The 18563-nt window shown below is 35.1% G+C and overlaps 3 protein-coding genes across 5 annotated transcripts in view; 1 reads left to right on the top strand and 2 right to left on the bottom strand.

Moving 5' to 3' along the window:
• The window catches only part of LOC112031695 (uncharacterized), a 17584-nt gene extending 12466 nt beyond the window's left edge, over positions 1–5118 (bottom strand). The window contains exons 1-7 of one of the 2 annotated variants that reach the window (XM_065781837.1): positions 4864–5118; positions 3854–4127; positions 3634–3753; positions 3391–3549; positions 2883–3055; positions 2345–2450; positions 1824–2061 (exon numbers count right to left, since the gene is read on the bottom strand). In XM_065781837.1, the coding sequence (XP_065637909.1) occupies positions 2032–2061; positions 2345–2450; positions 2883–3055; positions 3391–3549; positions 3634–3753; positions 3854–4105 (840 nt within the window). In that variant the 5' untranslated portion in view covers positions 4106–4127; positions 4864–5118 and the 3' untranslated portion in view covers positions 1824–2031. Of the gene's footprint in view, positions 1–1823; positions 2062–2344; positions 2451–2882; positions 3056–3390; positions 3550–3633; positions 3754–3853; positions 4128–4863 lie in introns of those variants that run through there. The other variant, XM_065781838.1, reaches the window with a different exon arrangement.
• A 2076-nt stretch (positions 5119–7194) lies between these two features.
• LOC112031672 (aminomethyltransferase, mitochondrial) lies at positions 7195–10780 on the top strand. 2 transcript variants are annotated; one of them, XM_065781836.1, is made up of 5 exons: positions 7195–7284; positions 7403–7476; positions 8476–9048; positions 9692–9810; positions 10117–10780. In XM_065781836.1, the coding sequence occupies exons 3-5, from the start codon at positions 8491–8493 to the stop codon at positions 10661–10663; spliced, it is 1224 nt and encodes a 407-aa protein (XP_065637908.1). In that variant the 5' UTR covers positions 7195–7284; positions 7403–7476; positions 8476–8490; the 3' UTR covers positions 10664–10780. The 2 variants fall into 2 exon arrangements, with proteins under 2 accessions (XP_065637908.1, XP_065637907.1); XM_065781835.1 differs by lacking the exon at positions 7195–7284 and having other exon boundaries at positions 7348–7476.
• Positions 10781–11961: 1181 nt separating this feature from the next.
• LOC112031674 (dihydrolipoyllysine-residue succinyltransferase component of 2-oxoglutarate dehydrogenase complex 2, mitochondrial) lies at positions 11962–18281 on the bottom strand. Its single transcript, XM_024064386.2, has 15 exons — positions 18110–18281; positions 17916–18002; positions 17762–17815; positions 16823–16883; positions 16687–16714; positions 16437–16507; positions 16257–16331; positions 16065–16120; positions 15915–15959; positions 15495–15791; positions 15261–15355; positions 14891–14981; positions 14629–14739; positions 13107–13301; positions 11962–12569 (listed from the first exon to the last, which is right to left on the bottom strand). The coding sequence occupies exons 2-15, from the start codon at positions 17979–17981 to the stop codon at positions 12378–12380; spliced, it is 1437 nt and encodes a 478-aa protein (XP_023920154.2). The 5' UTR covers positions 17982–18002; positions 18110–18281; the 3' UTR covers positions 11962–12377.
• Between the last annotated feature and the right edge of the window lie 282 nt (positions 18282–18563).

The raw sequence follows: 18563 nt of genomic DNA, 5'->3' as shown, positions 1-18563 counted from the left end.
TGGAGTCCAAAACGTGATGAACAAGTCTCCTCCTTACGCGGAAGATTTTTACCAAGTATACCAGATCTCCGAAGTCCTACTAGCGCAAGGACTCTATTTGGGCTCTTACGAGAATGGGCCAAAATATCCCTCCCTAGGGGCTCAACAGGCCTATGGATAATCTAGCCCAGCATAATTCAGACCGTCCGTGTCCGGCCCGTTCACATCAGGTCCGTCCATATAGGGCCGTGCAAATGGGGGATCCGTCTATTCGTTGTTCATCACGTTTTGGACTCCATGGGAAGAGTCCTATAAGGAAAAGACTTCCGCATCAAGGAAGGGATGTCAATCTCAAGCCACTATAAAAGCCCCAATACCCTCATAAGCCGAGGTACGCATAATTAACCCTCTCTAGCACTCTAGAGTTGTGAGCATACTTTCTAACTTAACCTTCGGAGGGTATTTGGCCGGCACTACACCGGTGCTCTCTGTTAGGTCCTCTTTTCTCTGTGCAGGTGTCGTTGCGAGGGTACGAGCATTGTGCAATTCACTGTTGATTTTTTCGGCATCATCAATGAGTAAACTACATTTGTAGAGGTCACCTTTAAATCATCTCATTCTAATTAACATATTAGGAAATTTCAAACTCCTTTTATATATCTATTTCCTAAATTGGTAAAAAAGACAATTAGACAATATTTTATGCTATTTGCCTATCACTTATGTGAAGTTACTCTATAATAATGGGAGCAACGCTATAAACACAATAATTTTCATAACAATTGAGTTCGTAGACTCTTATTGATATTTATTTGAGTCCATTACCACTTATATTATTTTATCATCTACCATTAATAAATGAGAAATGTTAACGAATGCCCTTAGCGCATTGTTTAATAATCTATTTAAAGAAAGTTTTTATAGGAAAAGAAAGAAAACAAAAAAGCAATTAATGTTTTGAAATTTTTTTCATTTCCCATAAAAGTGGTTAAAATTTTCCTAAAATTGATTGTTAACCAATGCTTTAAAGACACTCGTTAGCATTACCATTAATAAATTATCACATTGGTTGTCATGAAATATTTTGTAAAAAAAATTGTGGCTCTAGAATCATTGATATAATGCACTAGGTAAAGACCTTAAAAGAAATACACTTGAAGCTATTTAGATAGCTTTGTTTTGACTATTTACAGAGCCACCAACTACAATCTCGCATCCTCGCTTGCCAAATGTTGCTCCAAACATGACATTGTGGTCAATATTAACATGCCAAAAGCACTTCACCAACTTAAGCAGGATCTCCCAAATAAATAAATAAACTCAATTATTTCCTCCTCTGCCCCCACAGCGATCTCTCAACGAACTTATAGGTCATCAGTCAGTGACTCTGATCTCCTGAACTCGTCTCCACCATTAGTACACTTAATCCCCATTTGAACTCTTGAAATTATGTCCATCTCAAGAAAGTTAGTTGTGGGAATTTACATTTTAAATCTTATATTTTAAAGAATGTTATAAATTAAATTATATATAGGCTTGTAACTTAATTGACACTTTTTGGCAATTTTAACGAAAATGTTCAGAGTTTAATTCTTTTATCTTAACTATCAAATTATTAAATAATATGTCATTTATCTTAATTTGCATGAAATATTTCGTTCACCAAGCATGTAATTGTAAATAAAAAGATGGTCGATTAGGAATACTTGTTCCTCAATCAGGGGAGTTTGGAATTTGGATTCCAAACTTGGGTAACATTTTTCCTACAAATTTGGAGGTGTACTTTTGTCTAATTGGTTTAAACTGGTTGTGTTAGATTCTGCATTGTAACAGCCGTCAGATACATACAATTCAATAAATATTTTTTTTTTTAAATAATAATAATAATAATAATAATAATAATAAAACAACAGCAGCAGCAGCAACTACTACTACTACTAATTCTAAAATAAAATTTCCACATGATTCTTATAGACTAATTTACAACTTCAAATGGAACTGGAAGCCCAACATCAGATTTTAGGAAAATGGAGTTTTCTCAGTACTGGAGCACTACACTTTAGGCCATTGTGGACTCACCACCTGCACAAACCGATCAATTTATCAAAAGAACATTCAATATAAAACACCAAAGAGAAATGTTCTTTCACTTGTGCAGTTGATCTATTATCACATTTGAATAGAGAACCTAATTATCACATCCACAAAGTAACTTTTAATGTAAACAAATTACTCGTCAGAGGATAGATCAGTACAGAGCTTAATGCCTCAATGTTTTTCTTAAGCTAAATCATCAAAGAAAGTAGACCTTATGTCATCATTGATCTTCTCCAGTTATTAGAAAAATCAGATATAGATAGCTAACCTCAAGTGTGCTAAACACTAATCGCATTCGGCTAGCAACAACAGATGGCTCCTCAGCTCTTCCCACCACTGCCATTTGCTCTAGTTGAAGAGTCTTTACTGGAAGCCTTCATTGAACATATGAAAGAATTAACTAAATGGTATGCCTCCACCAAGGGTTTTAACATTATACATCAGCCAATATTGTTTGAAAGCAGATTAAAAATGCCAAGAGGAATTAATTTTGTCGCAGAATGAAGTAATGATGGTATATTAATTAATAGCTCAGGCAGTTAGGTTATGAGCAAAGTTACAATTTACATGCACGCACAAAATATTAAAGATGCTGGTTTAAGTGCAAGAGTAATAACAATGTAAAATCATTGGCTGGTAAGTAGCTTTATCATATCCGAGAAAAATAGTACTATAAAATTTCATTGACAGATGCCAGTGCTTCATCCATTTTAGGAAGCTCCCTGCCTAAATGCAACAATACAAGAATGCTTGATAATATTTGTGCAACTAAAAGAGGAAATGAAATATGCCAAAAAGTAACACACCATGCCATTCCCCTCATAAAGTATGCATTTGCTATTATAGCACAAAAGCCTTTCCACTGAAGCCTCACTTCATCTGACACAGGAGGTGTAGACGACCATCTTACAATAGTAGGCTGTGGTGTACACATGATGGTGATGAATATAATGCTCAACCAGAAAATGCACTCATCAACCTGCATTGTGAAATATAAAAATGAGATTCCAATTCCAAAACCATTCATCAGATTTAGTGACCACCTAAAATCATAACAAATGTTGCCTTTTCCCCCCCACAAAGGGTGTATTTTGCATCTAGAATACTATCTCATGATTAAATTTATCAAGGACATGCTTCTATAACCCACAGTCTACAAAGATGAAACTCTTTGCTTTAAACGATAGTGAATAAGGTTGTCAAAAACTTCACAACAATAATTTTTTGGGCAATAACATATCCTGTGAAAGTAATTAAGCTCAAGACTCGTGCCTTGACAAATAGTTCAAGTTCAACAAGGAAGAAGTGACTTACCTCCTCTGAAATAATCTTGGATTTCAAACTGGTGGTTCCACCATAACTTTGCATTGCTTCAATTTCAACACCAGATTCCCTCAGATCATTAAGTTCTTTCCTTAATCCTTCATCAGTACAGCCCAGTGCATAAGCATTCACCCCAGCACTTATGAACTCCTGCACAAGTAACTAAACATATTATTTGAACTATATTATAAACTGACCTAATAAATAACAGTTCAAGCAACCCAATAAATATACTTTTAGGTTGTCACCTCCTCCCCGCACAACAGCATTCTTGAATCGCTTAAACAAACTGATTGCTATGTTGCGTGATGAACGGTATTCATCATCTGCAGGAATGGAATCATCCAACCGGCACTATCATGCATAAGACAGTAAATATATTAAGCACTGAATCAGAACCCCAAAAATTGAGTAAAAATGTATCAGTTCAGCAAGCAGTTGCAACATCGCTTACCAGCCATCTCTTTGAAGCAATGTGATGCAATACATGATGACTTGTAAGTTGATTACGGCCTTTCCAAGAAAATGAGGAATTATGCAGCATATGTATATTACTACAAGGGTTCCTTAACAGGCTGGGACAGATTGAAGTATTAATTAAGGAATTCACATGTGTAATCTTGCATGAAGATGCTAGAGGCAATGTATTGGAGTCTAGATATATCTGGCACTTCGTTATAGCTCCCGGAGCATACACCATCAGCATGATTGAACCATGATAATATCGCCTTTAAAAAAAGAATAGACAAAAGCAAACACCAAAATGAGTATAAGGACTATATCAAAGTCTCCAAAAAGTACAGAATTCTGGCATGAGAAAAATGGCTACAAATATCCTACACTAGTGATCCAAGTGTGGCATTCAACTCCTTTTGGACTCTCTAACTTAAATTGAAATATTTGATCTTCAAATACAAGTGGAGGAAAAAATGAACAAAGGCTTCTGCAGACCCAGTTCACGAAAATTGAACTAATCCACTTGATTACATCTTATGCAATTAAATTAATGTCCAATAAAAGTTAATTTATTTATTGTTATTGTTTGCTTTGATAATACTGCAATCCCTTTCCCTTCTTAATTCCTCAACTTAGTTGGCAAATAGACACAGTAAAACTAAAAGTACGCAGCCAAAAGTCATCATATTCTTATGATTCTAAATTCCCAATTCAAAACAAATGATCCCAGAACACACACAGCTTAGTTGTCAATTTGTCATTCAGAGCAACACTATCACACAGACAAAATGTTCTATCTTATTGACCTGTTTTTACAAGACAAATACAAAATGTCCATACCATAACACGTAAGATTAACAAGAGCCCATTTTTTAGCTCATAGTTTTGATCCATCATTCTTAATACCAAACTCAAATCAAATAATTGTTCATAACCCATTTCCCAAAATAAAACACAGAACTATATATATATAAACAAAACCTGAAAACAAAGGTAAATATGACTTGCCTTTTCAGGGTTTAGATAAGCTCATATGGATAGAAAAGCACCCAAGACAAGGTTTTTAGAGAGAGAGAGAAGAAAGAACAGTATCAAGAATAGAGTAATAGAGAATGAAAGAGAATCTTGTAAGGGTATGGCACTTGCTGAAGCCACCAATTTTTTGAATGGCTCCAAAGATTCTTGCTTTTGAATCTAAAATTTCTCCGGTTTGGGAAATTATTTCTGGCTGTTGTAATTTACAACGTTGTTGCTTTCAAGTTTCTCAATGATTTCCATTTATTGCTTAGAGGCATACGAGTTTTTGTTGTCGTATGTGTCATGGGCCTTTCCCGACCCAGACTGCGGTTATACAAACATGGATCAGGCCCAGACCGCTATGAGTCCAATCAAAAGTGAAAAATAAAGTGTCGTTCATTAAATTTTCATTTTAAAATTTAGTTATGTGACTATTTAACTAAAAAATACACTATTATTTTATGAGAAAAAATTCACATAATTGAATCTTAAGAAGAAAATTTAAGAAACAACACCTAAGTACTGTACCTAAGTTTTGCCCATAAAATAAACTTTAATTAGTTTTAATTAGTTTTTTAAATTTATTAAAAGATTGTATTTTTTTTTTAATGGGAAGATATTAGATAGTTGATTGAATTAGTTTTTCGCTCGCTAAGCCTACGTTTGGATTGCACTGAAATGTTTCAGTGCTTGCGTTTGGCCTTTTTCTGTGGGTCCCGTGCATTGTTCATGGGACCCATAAATATGGATTTCAACAAATCTAACTTTAAAATTAAGTCTCACGATACTATTAACACATTTAAAAATTATTTTACTACAATGTTTTTAATTTTCAGTTTTTAGCAATAAGCAGTATCTAAACAGAGCCTAATTAGTGATTTTTTTTAAACTTCATTTGTCTTTTGCTAACGATATGACCACAAATTTGTTGAGTTTAATCATGTTATCATGAGTAAACTACATTTGTGGACGTCACCTTTAAATGATCTCATTCTAATTAACATAGTAGGAAATTTCAAACTCCTTTTAGTATCTATTTCCTAAATTGGTAAAAAAAAAAAAACAATTAGACAATATTTTATGCTATTTGCCTATCACTTATGTGAAGTTACTCTATAATAATGGGAGGAACGCTATAAACACAATAATTTTCATAACAATTGAGTTGGTAGACTCTTATTGGTATTTATTTGAGTCCATCACCACTTATATTATTTTATCATCTATCATTAATAAATGGGAAATGTTAAGGAATGCCCTTAGAGCATTGTTTAATAATCTATTTAAAGAAAATTTTTATAGGAAAAGAAAAAAAAAAGCAATTATTGTTTTGAAATTTTTTTTTCATTTCCCATAAAAGTGATGTTAAAATTTTCTTAAAATTGATTGTTAACCAATGCCTTAAAGACACTCATTAGCATGGCCATTAATAAATTATCACATTGGTTGTTGAGAAATATTTTGTAAAAAAATTTGTGACTCTAGAATCATTAATATAATGCACTAGGTAAAGACCTTAAAAGAAATACACTTGAAGCTATTTAGATAGCTTTGTTTTGACTATTTACAGAGCCACCAACTACAATCTCGCATCCTCGCTTGCCAAATGTTGCTCCAAACATGACATTGTGGTCAATATTAACATGCCAAAAGCACTTCACCAACTTAAGCAGGATCTCCCAAATAAATAAATAAACTCAATTATTTCCTCCTCTGCCCCCACAGCGATCTCTCAACGAACTTATAGGTCATCAGTCAGTGACTCTGATCTCCTGAACTCGTCTCCACCATTAGTACACTTAATCCCCATTTGAACTCTTGAAATTATGTCCATCTCAAGAAAGTTAGTTGTGGGAATTTACATTTTAAATCTTATATTTTAAAGAATGTTATAAATTAAATTATATATAAGCTTATAACTTAATTGACACTTCTTGGCAATTTTAACGAAAATGTTCAGAGTTTAATTCTTTTATCTTAACTATCAAATTATCAAATAATATGTCATTTATCTTAATTTGCATGAAATATTTCGTTCACCAAGCATGTAATTGTAAATAAAAAGATGGTCGATTAGGAATACTTGTTCCTCAATCAGGGGAGTTTGGAATTTGGATTCCAAACTTGGGTAACATTTTTCCTACAAATTTGGAGGTGTACTTTTGTCTAATTGGTTTAAACTGGTTGTGTTAGATTCTGCATTGTAACAGCCGTCAGATACATATGAAGTACACATGAAACATGGTACATGTAAATGTTAAGTAAATATGTGAACAGAAACAAGGAAAGAGTGAGATGAGGTGTACTCGTCTGGTAGTCCCATAATTCCCATTACCACTGACTAACGATGTGGTATTGTTGGCTGTCTCTATTCGGAAGAGAAAACCCTTTCCTCCACCCACCCACTACATAGTACATAAGCCACCAACCCTTTTTACATTTTTTATTTAATTTTACTAATATTATATGTATAAGATAAATAGACAATTGACATATATATAAAAAAAGGCAGTCTTTTTATTTTGTGCAGGGATGCTCTTTTGGGCTCTCAGATTTGCTTCTTCTTAGAACAACGGAGGACAAAGAACATTCACATCTGTGACTGTGAGTGCTCTCTCACTCTCTTTTTCTCGTTCTTTATTTGCAAATCTTATTTGTCAGGTGGGTTTTTTGATTGGCCATCTCTGCATCCATGTTATGCCAATTTTGTTACGTTCATTGGTTGCTTACTCTTATAAGCTTGTAAAGAAACAGTCTTTGAGATCTAGATGACTGGTTCAGATTGAATTGTTCAAAAGAACCTCATTGTTTATATTGGGTATTATCTCTTTGTTGGATTTTATGATTTCAATGGTACTGTTTGTGGTTTTGTAAACTTCCCAATGACAATTATTTGGGATTGTATTGAGCTGAGAGGAGATCCTGATGTTTTTCAGGTACATAGTGTTTGAATAATATCTGAGTTAAATCGATTAAATGACGCATTGATAATGTTTGAAATGAGGGCATTGCATTTTAAATAGGAATGGGATAACGATAACTATAAGACAAATTGGCTTATGTGATTTTAAAAACTAACCTCATTTATGTACGATTTTGGTGAATATTGTCATGTCTTAGTGCAATGCTACCAACTAGCTTGTACAATTGCTGTATAGATGGCAGTGGATTGATTAGTTTCCATCAAATACCCTTTTGGAATTTTTGGCTTTTTTTTTTTTTTAATTTAAAATTTTTTTTATATCCAGTACTCAATGGTGGCTTATTGTTTTTCATGACATATGAGGATCATATCTTTATTTAGTTAGTATAACATTTCACGCAATTTTTTGAAATGGATGTTGCTACCATGGGTTATGCTGACAATGAAAATTATTTGTGATTGTTTTGTTTCGGTTGAGAAGCCATCGGCGTTTTATTAGAGACTATTTGGATTTTTTTTTTTTTTTTTTTTGAGGGCTGTATTTGAAATTTCCTCAAATTCCACCTATCAGGAACTTTCTGTTTGAGAAGCCATCGGCGTTTTATTAGAGACTATTTGGATTTTTTTTTTTTTTTTTTTTGAGGGCTGTATTTGAAATTTCCTCAAATTCCACCTATCAGGAACTTTCTGTAAAGATGAGAGGGGGTTTGTGGCAACTTGGGCAATCAATGACCCGTCGTCTTGCTCAGGCCGATAAGAAGACAGTAGCTCGTCGATACTTTTCCGCAGAAGCAGAGCTTAAAAAGACAGTTCTTTATGACTTCCATGTTGCTAATGGTGGGAAGATGGTGCCATTTGCTGGATGGGGCATGCCCATTCAATACAAGGACTCAATCATGGATTCTACCTTGAATTGTAGGCAGAATGGTAGCCTTTTTGATGTCTCCCATATGTGTGGGTTGAGCCTCAAGGGGAAGGACTGCATACCTTTCCTTGAAAAACTTGTCATTGCTGATGTTGCTGGGTTAGCCCCTGGAGCTGGGACACTAACCGTCTTTACAAATGAAAAGGGAGGAGCAATTGATGATTCGGTGATTACAAAGGTGAAGGATAATCACATATACCTGGTCGTCAATGCAGGGTGTAGAGATAAGGATCTGGCTCACATTGAGGAGCATATGAAGGCATTTAAGGCCAAAGGCGGGGATGTCTCATGGCACATACATGATGAGAGGTCTCTTCTTGCTCTCCAGGTGAATCCTAGATCCTCTTTCCATGTTCTCCTATGTCTTAAGTTTTTGCCTTGGTTTTTATTTTTATTTTTATTTTTTCACCTTGGAATATGAATGTCAGCTGCTGCAATTTTCATGCTCTTTTTTTCCCCTTCAGCTACTTAGAGTTGTTCTTATGTATGTCTAGTTATAGTGTCCAAGGAAACTGCAAGGACTTATTTCCTTCTGGTTTATATTGTATTTATTCATATTACATGGGTTGACTTTTTATGATATGATTGGCCCAGCTCAAATGTGTAGCAGATTATCAACCAGAAAAGTACTCTATACACTGTTTTTTCTTTGTTCCTTCTTGTTCTCTTCCTCTTTTCATGTCTCCTTATTTATATCGGAAAATAAAATTCTCCTACCAAGATATCATAAATACTATAGCTGAAAGGTAGTGGGTTTGATCTTTCATGTTGAATTGACATCAAAATATGAAATTGTCCTGGAAAGTTATTATAATTGCAACAGCTGAGAGGTACTGGGTTTCATGTTTAATTGAAACTTGGTTTATATTTGTATGAGCCATGCAAACCATATTGCTATGATTTGGGAAAGAAATGAGCTTATGGATGTATTCTGATTGAGAGATATTGCTTCTTTGATTTCTATGTTGCAGGGTCCTTTGGCTGCTCCAACTCTTCAGCACCTGACAAAAGAAGACTTGAGCAAGTTTTACTTTGGGGAGTTCCGAATGTTGGATATCAATGGAGTGCACTGCTTTCTAACTAGGACAGGGTATGCTTCTTTTCAGTTTCTTTCCTATGGTGACAATTTGTCTATATTCAGTTTAGTCCTATATTGATTACAGGGCTTGTATGTATTTCTCTGTTGAATGAGAAGATGAGTGAAGCATGATTAAGTTCTGTTTTGTACCCATCCATCTTGACATCACAACAAAGAATTTTTATCAAGAGCATGGGGTCTAAATCTCTGATGCTCTTACCTTCCCCCATAAATGAATACACCTTAGTTTTTTCTCATCTGTAGGAGAGAGCTGTGAAGGACAGTTGATTATCCTTGTCTCGTTTTCAAGATTTTCAGGTATACTGGTGAAGATGGTTTTGAAATCTCAGTGCCTTCAGAGAATGCCTTGGATCTTGCCAAAGCAATCTTGGAGAAATCTGAAGGAAAGATAAGGTTGACTGGTCTGGGTGCTAGAGACAGTCTCCGACTTGAAGCTGGGCTCTGCTTATATGGTAATGACATGGAACAACATGTAACTCCTGTAGAGGCAGGACTCACATGGGCCATTGGGAAGAGAAGAAGGGCTGAAGGTGGTTTTCTAGGTGCTGAGGTGATACTTAAGCAACTTGAATCAGGTCCACCTGTCAGGCGTGTTGGGTTTTTCTCTTCAGGACCGCCTCCCAGAAGCCACAGTGAGATTCAAGATGACAAAGGAAAAGGCATTGGGGAAGTCACCAGTGGAGGATTTAGCCCCTGCCTTAAGAAGAATATAGCTATGGGGTATGTGAAATCGGGATCACACAAAGCTGGCACCAAAGTTAAGATAGTTATTCGAGGAAAGGCCTATGATGGGGTTGTCACAAAAATGCCATTTGTACCAACAAAATACTACAAGCCATCATGATTCATGCTTGGTACATCAACTCCAGGATGTCCTAATCGATTCACTCCCAGTCTTTTGTAATTTCCGCTTTCTATTTGCAAGAAATCTGAGATAAAATACAATGCTTTGCTTTTGTCATTGCTGTCTGAAGTTTCACATATTATTATTTGCGATTTACTGAATATACAACTGGTGAAAATGGATGCAAGATGATGCCGGATAATGATGTTTGAAAGATGCAAAATGAATCCTTTGTTTTCCAAGTATATGAGCTAATCCAGTAAGAGTTCTGTCACAATTGTTAAAAACTATCATAATCTGTGAGAAAATAGCTGCTCATTTAATAAAAAAAGTGACCCATAAGTGGTTACCAGCGAAAGACACAAGTGATTTTCTTGCTTCTGTTATAAAATTTTCACCTGCAGATTGGTGCAACAATTTGGGGTGGACAGCCATGATGGTTCTACCTTGAAGACGTTATCTTTTTATCGGATTTAGCACAGTTACACCAAAGAAAGATAGTAACGGCACCCTACTTATTATTTGCTCCATTTACAATTTGTTAAAAAAATTGGGAAGTTCTTGTTCTGTTGGATTGTAGTTTTGGACCTCATCCTCCAATCGATTCTCGTTGCTCCATAGTTCTTTTGGGGAAAATTATTGCATGTAACAGGTGCCACATCTCGCATGCTATGGCCAGCAAAAGCCTCTATAGTCTCCCATTCTTTGGTTAGCAGATTTACCAAATTTGTTGAAAGCCAAGTTAAGCCTGTGAAATGTTTTTTTTTTTTTTTTTGGCTGAAAAAAAATGAAATGTGCGATTTTGGGAACAAGTCACTTTCTACGTAACGAGTTAAGCCCATATCCTGCACCGTAACAAGTTAAGTCCCACTGTAACATGTCATTTTTACTTTCCACCGTATCCCGCACAACTCGAACTCAAGTGTTAAAGCAATAGACGAGGTGCTTGACCACTAGACTCCCACCCCTAGGTCTTATGAAATGTGAATTCTTGGTCAGATTTAACTGTTAATGCATTCACTGGCTCACATAGTGTCCTAGGAGATTTAAAATTTAAAGCCAATCTTATTACCGCAGTTCATTAACCTTCCACATACACATTTGTCACAAAATATCAGTCACAAAGAACAAAGAGTCTGAAAAGTGTGGATGTATTCAACAAACTTTTTCAGTTAGGTTGACGCTCAGATTAGTGCAGTTGATTCCAATACTTTTGTAGTTGAATCGAGCTATGTGGCACTCACCTATGAAATGTCTGACATGTTATGCAGCCAGAAATTAAGGCAATAGCAAGCATAGAAAGAAATCAAGTTAATTGTATGCCATCTTTCAAGTTGACCACTTGAATTTACTCGTTTACATTATTTTTTTGTAGTTTAGATTTTAAAAGTAAAAAAGAAAAAGAAAAAGAAAAAAAGGAGGGTGTGGGGAAAGGAGGTTACAACCAATGTTGTACGAAGGGTAAAATACTACAATGCAAGAGAGAAGAAAGATGCCAGGCTCTAATCAAGAAGCTTAAACTCGAACAAGGAATACAATATAACAAGTCTCATATACGCCACGCCGGTACCGGTATTGAATGCTGACGGGTTACAACTGAAAAATCCCCCACTAAAGTCAATTTAAGGATGTTAAATCCTTATTCTCTAATGCTTCCCCAAAACTTACTACAACATCACAGGAAATGGGTATCAGAAAGTTGCCTGTGGCATCCTCAAATATCAAGAAGCAACCTCCGAGGGTCCTCCACGACATCTTTAATACGACGTAAGAAGAAGACGGCCTCTCTTCCATCAATTAGTCGATGGTCATATGTTAGGGCGATGTACATCATTGGCCTTGAAACAATTTCCCCACCAACAACCATCGGACGGTTCACAATTGAGTGCATGCCCAGGATGGCCGACTGCCAATAAAGCAAATAAATAAATAAACCACAGAATGAATAAGACTATAAGAGTTAAGATTCATGAGTAATTAAAGTCACCAAGGAACTGCTATAAAGCATGCATCAATTTTATACTTCAAAAATGACTATAGTACACAATATCTAGGACCTAGATCTGATATATCTGTTGTCCCTTGTAGGCTATTGTTTACCAAGGGTTTGAATCCCTCTCTTTTCATTCCTTTCAACCGATCCACCAATCTTATTGACAGCAATGTATCAAAGCGAATAGCAATGGCTACCATTATTCCAAGAGTAGTTTTTCTTATATTTTGATATAGATTCTTCATTCCTAAATTTTTCCAAATGGAAAATACAGGAAAGAGTGGACAAGTTCTTAAAAAAGAGTGTTTGAGATGGCCAAGCCTGCATTCAGCTGAGTTTATGAGGTTGTCTATAAGAAAGTTAATTTGTTCAGGCATAGAGATGCACAAGGAGAAATCCTCTTATTAACAGAACAAAATGCATGGAGAAGGGGTTAATGCAGCATCATACCTGAGGGGGATTGATGATTGGGGTACTTAAAAGGCTTCCATAGACACCACCATTAGATATCGTGAATGAGCCTCCAGCCATCTCATCAATTGATATAGAACCATCATTTGCCTTCTTTGCAAGGGTGTTGATCGCCTTCTCAATCTCAGCAAAGTTCATTTTATCAGCATTGCGGAGAACCGGAACAACAAGGCCCTACAAAAACTCAGTGGAAGCAACCAATTTAGATATAACCAGCACAATGCAACTTGATGTAGCAGTGAGGGCAGATTGAATATTTGTAATTTTGTACAGATACCATTAATCCAAGATTTAAAAAATAAAATGAAAAGAAACATATAACCAACTAATAAAGAGTTATGCTAAGATGCAATCTAAATCACTGTAATGAGCTTCATTTTTTCTGTCTAATTTTAAAAAGTAGGCCACACATGATCTCATTACTATTTCATCTTTTTTTATTACCATTTTGTCTCCACATCACACCAACCATTGTGCTAAGATGCAAACTTAATCTATGGCTCAGCACCAGTATGGACTCCTCCCCCTAAAAAAAAAAAAAAAAAAAAAAATGCCACTCCCACTCAATTCTAAAAAGCTAAAATTAGGATGGTAGTCATAGCAATTAAAATTTTGAAGAATGGAAGTTCAAATTGGAAGTTACTCAAAATAGCATTGAAAGATTTTATAATGAGAAGGAGATTCTTCATTTTGTTTTTTCTTTCTTTCTGTACCAGCCAAAATTAGGGTTGAGATAAAATATTTTGTAAATCCCTAAATTTTTTAGTCAATTTTTTACAAAAATGTATCTCAAAATAAAGATAAATACCTTTTCTATAAAACTAATATGCAATAAAATATTTCTTTTGTATCATGAACATGGATCAAAATATTCTTTTGTTACACAATAATTTTGGGGAAATGTTAATTTTACGCCCTATAGTTTCAAAAGTAACAAATCAAATCATGAGGTTTTAAAAAGTAACAAATTAAACCCTAAGGTATCAAAAAATGACAAGTCAAACCTCCAGATTTAAGCGGAACAAGCGAGGTTTTTTCAAAATTGGGCAATGATATTAATTACCAAATTAGTCTTTCCCACTAAAGTTGATATGATTTCTTAATTACTAAATTAGCCTTCCCCACCCTTTTTGTGGACTAAATGGTTGTTGGGTAATCTCAATTTGAAAAAACCTTGCTTTTTTTTTTTGGTCTTAATTTGTTACACCCTTAAATTATAGGGTTTAAAATAATTTTCCTACAGTTCTATCATGGAAAACAAATAATTTTATACATAAGCCTTTACACATGAACATCATAACCTTAAGTTACGAGTTAATGTTGGCCATATCTCAGCCCCCCAAAAAAAAAAATAAAAAAAAATGACGAAACTCTAGTTTGAAGCCTCAGCCCTCCTAAATAGGTCCAAGACTGTCAATGGATTGTCTCAATTACCAAAACATGTCCATACACTCCATTCTCAAATTGCTACCTACTTGAAATAATTGGAATAGTAACAGACCTTTGGAGTACCAACAGCAATACTGATGTCAATATAATCTCTATAGATGATGTCATCCCCGTCAATGACAGCATTGACGATTGGCTGATTCTGGAGCCCACTCACTGCACCCTGGAACAAGACAAGCAACATTGGAGATCATTGTTATGAACATGCATGGAGACATGTTTGCGTCTGTACATGAGAAGGTTCAAGGTACTGAATAATCACATATGACAAAGACATATTTTAATAAACCCCTTTTTTTATAAGTAAGACATACTTTAATAAATCCTGACATAAGACCTAACTTCACCCCGTGCTTCTCAACAAAAGCATCTTTATATTCGGAACGGAGCTTCATCAGATTAGTCCTGAAACACATAGCACCATTGTTGAAGGGGAATACATAAGGCAATATGTCATAATATTTCGAATATCATATGGGAAAGGATGCATTTTAGGTAGAATAATAAAAATCAAGTTATGCATTTCATATCAGCGCATTATGTTGATAAGAAATTTATAGTTGCATTGACCATAAAACAGACAATTTAGTTACCAGGACTAATTCAGTAGAAAGAGCAGGTAATTGGGTCCATGAAGTTCCAAAATCAGCCATATTGATTAAAAGCTAGGGACAAAAGGCTTACATATCAACTTCATTGAATGTAGTCAGCATAGCAAATGTGTTCTGAGAGTCTTTCAAACGTGTTGCAACACGTTTCCTCAGTCTTGTCATTGGAACCTGAAATAATATTAGTTACAAAGTACCAAAGGAACAAATTGAATAAGGAAGACCAACAAAAGTAGACTATTCTAAGCTTTCAAAAGAACTGCTAAACTCAAAACTAAACAGAAGGATAATAAAAGATCCCAAGACTTACTCTTCTTTCCCTTTCCTTTGGAGGAAGCTGAGGTTCTGTTGCTGAGGCCTTAGGGGGTGGTGGAGAAGGAGCTTTAGGCTTAGGAGGAGAAGTCTCAGCTTTAGGCTTGGGAAGAGATGTTTCTTTTTTAGGCTTTTCCTTGTCTTCTTTTTTCTTTCCTGCAGATGGCTTAGAAGCAGCCTGGCTAGGCACATCCTCTGATGGAGCAACGTGTGATTCTGATACACCTTCACCAGATTTTGAGATAACAGCTATCTTGGTACCTGGCTCCACCGTTTCACCTTCTTTGGCAACAAGCTACAGAAAGAATTACAAAGACCAACATTACAAATACAAAATACCTATGAATCCAAGAAGGAGATTCAAATTAATTGTATATTATAGGTTTCAACCATTGCATACTGAATTCCATCTGATTACCTGTTGGATAACACCGGCCTCAGGACTAGCCACATCAATTGTCACCTATTTTTATAGATATATAAAACAATTAGAATGGATCACAAGCCTTGAAAATGGTTGTGCAGAGTATGGAAAAATTATATTAGAATAACTTCGTAGAAGGTATACCTTATCAGTTTCTATTTGAGCAATAGGTTCATCAATTTCTACACGATCACCAGGTTCTGCTCCCAATTTATCAACAATGGGTCACATGAGAGATTCAAAGTATCTATGTACACAAAATCTATTCACATACATGAACACAAGATAAGGTTTAAAACAAGGGCATTCCAACACAGTCAAACTAGAACGACATACTCTTTAAAAATGTTGCTAGAGTGCCATCGGTTATGGATTCACCCATGAAGGGTACAACAGCATCAACCAGATCACCTTGAGACATACGTAGAATTACTTGAGTTAACAAATGTTCAGTAAGATATATAACATGCGTCAAAATCAAGAAAAGGCTCTAGAAGATTATGAAGGTTATTGTACCATTATCAGAAGAAAATGACCTATTCTGTACATGGATAGGAGAATCTCTTTGAAAAAATGACACAGCTTCCCTGTAGACCAAGATTTTAAGGAAATTAGAAAGGGTAAAGTTATTTCAAAGGACGAAATCAGACTAGCTTCAACCATAGCACATATCATTTCCTTCTTTCCCACATTCTTAACATTTTAACATATTCCTAGGGGGGGTGGGAAATTAGGCAAAATTCTAAGCAAGGAAGATGTAGCTGACCTTAATGGCTTTGAGCTAACTGGACAACCTGTAATCACATGTAGTGCAAAAGAATTAACGAAAGAGGCACTCAGTTATCCAAATAATCTTTCATCCCAACTTGACATGCCAAAGCAGTTGTTTATAGTTTGATTACCAAGAAAACTATTCCGACCAACATTGCCCACAATTTTTGAGCCTCTACCAAGAAGCAATGCCTGTGAAGATGTTTGTAAAGTAAACCAGTAAGAAGTTATGATTGTGAACGATGACAAAGCACGATTTCAAGAAACGAATATAATGAGAACAAGCAAGCTTCTACAGTGATTTCTTCTTATTTTTTTGACCAAAAAAAAAAAATCAAACTTGCTATAAAAAAAAAAGTTAATATTTACAGCTAAATATAGATGTCCACCCTAAACTAAAGAACAATTTTTTTACCATCAACACCCTAATTTAAAAACAATTCCCACCCAACCATCTGCCAAAAACTAAAAGATTAGTAGCTTGTTGGGTGGTGGAGTGCACTAATGTGTCGAAATTAAAAAATTCGAACTCATTAATTTGCAACGTCCACCTCAATTAGCTCACTAATTTATCAACTTTTTTTTTTATTTTAAAATTCAATAGTTACAATTAGGGAAGGAGGGAATTTGAACTCTAGATGTCTCTTTTGGAAACATCGAGAGGAGCCAATGACCCTACAGTTTTTAATGGCGATTTTACTATTTGATTCCAACTGGCAGCATGGAAATCACATATATATTAATCTCAAATCATGCAAAATATTATATTTTAAGTGGACATTGCAAATGACCCTATATTATAATTTAGAGTAGATAGCCGCAACTGGCTACTGCTAATTATTCTCGCAAACAACTCTGACAACTATGACATAACTTCACTCTGACAACCATGTCTCTCTTGGCAAAGAAAGGGGGACACGTAGTAAGTCAAAATGATCATCAGCTAAAGGCACAAGCTCTTGTGCAGTTTATAGCATAACACAATTTATGATAATAACAAAGAGCTATCAAATAATAATTCACAAAAAGCAAATAAAGAAACACACATTGAAAATATTGATTCAACGAACCTCTTTCACTTTGGTAGTGGAGTAGCCACGCGTTGAGGTTGAGCGTCCAAAAACCTATAAATAAATAATTAAGCGCACAACAAATTTAAGGAAAAGCTTTGAAATTTGAGGGGAAAAAAAAAAAAAGAATCAGAAATGAAAATTTTGAACATACAAAAGCAGAGGAGGAGGAGGAGGGTTGGGTAGCGAGTTTTCGCCGTAGAATTGACCACATAGACATGGTTGATCCAAATCGATTTGCCTAACACACATTTTCGTTACTAATTAAACAAATAAATTACATATATACAATCAGTAACTTTTGCTTACGGATCTAGAGAGAGAGAGAGAGAGAGAGAGAGAGAGGACCTGGTGGTTCTCTGGTACAGTGAAAATGAGAGGTTTCGGCAGCTTTGGCTGCGGCTGCGGCTGCGGCTGCGGCTGCTTTTGTTGATTATTTTGCGGAGGAGAGAGGTTTGAAGAGAGCCGACGAAAATTACTTTGGCCCGTTATATATGTTCACTTTTTTGCTTTGCTTTATTGAATTATTGTCCCTTTGTATTATTAATCCTACAAGAATAAAAAGAAGACTGTAATTTGGAGCAAGAGTTTTATTTTTATTTTTATTTTATTATTTATTTTTTTTATGCAAGAGCAAGAGTTTTATTGAATGGTGGTGAAGGAACTGTATTGATTATAATTGTTATAAGGTTGTATTTAGTTAGTTAGGGATTTATATTTTTAGCAATAAAAAAAAGTTAGGTATTTAGTTAATTATTTAGTTAATTCGTTAGTTACGATTCTAAGTATGTTAATCGTATTT

This window comes from Quercus suber, unplaced genomic scaffold (genome assembly GCF_002906115.3).
Source record: "Quercus suber isolate HL8 unplaced genomic scaffold, Cork oak 2.0 scaffold_280, whole genome shotgun sequence".
Lineage (NCBI taxonomy): Eukaryota > Viridiplantae > Streptophyta > Magnoliopsida > Fagales > Fagaceae > Quercus > Quercus suber.
This window is presented reverse-complemented; position numbering and strand designations above follow the sequence as displayed.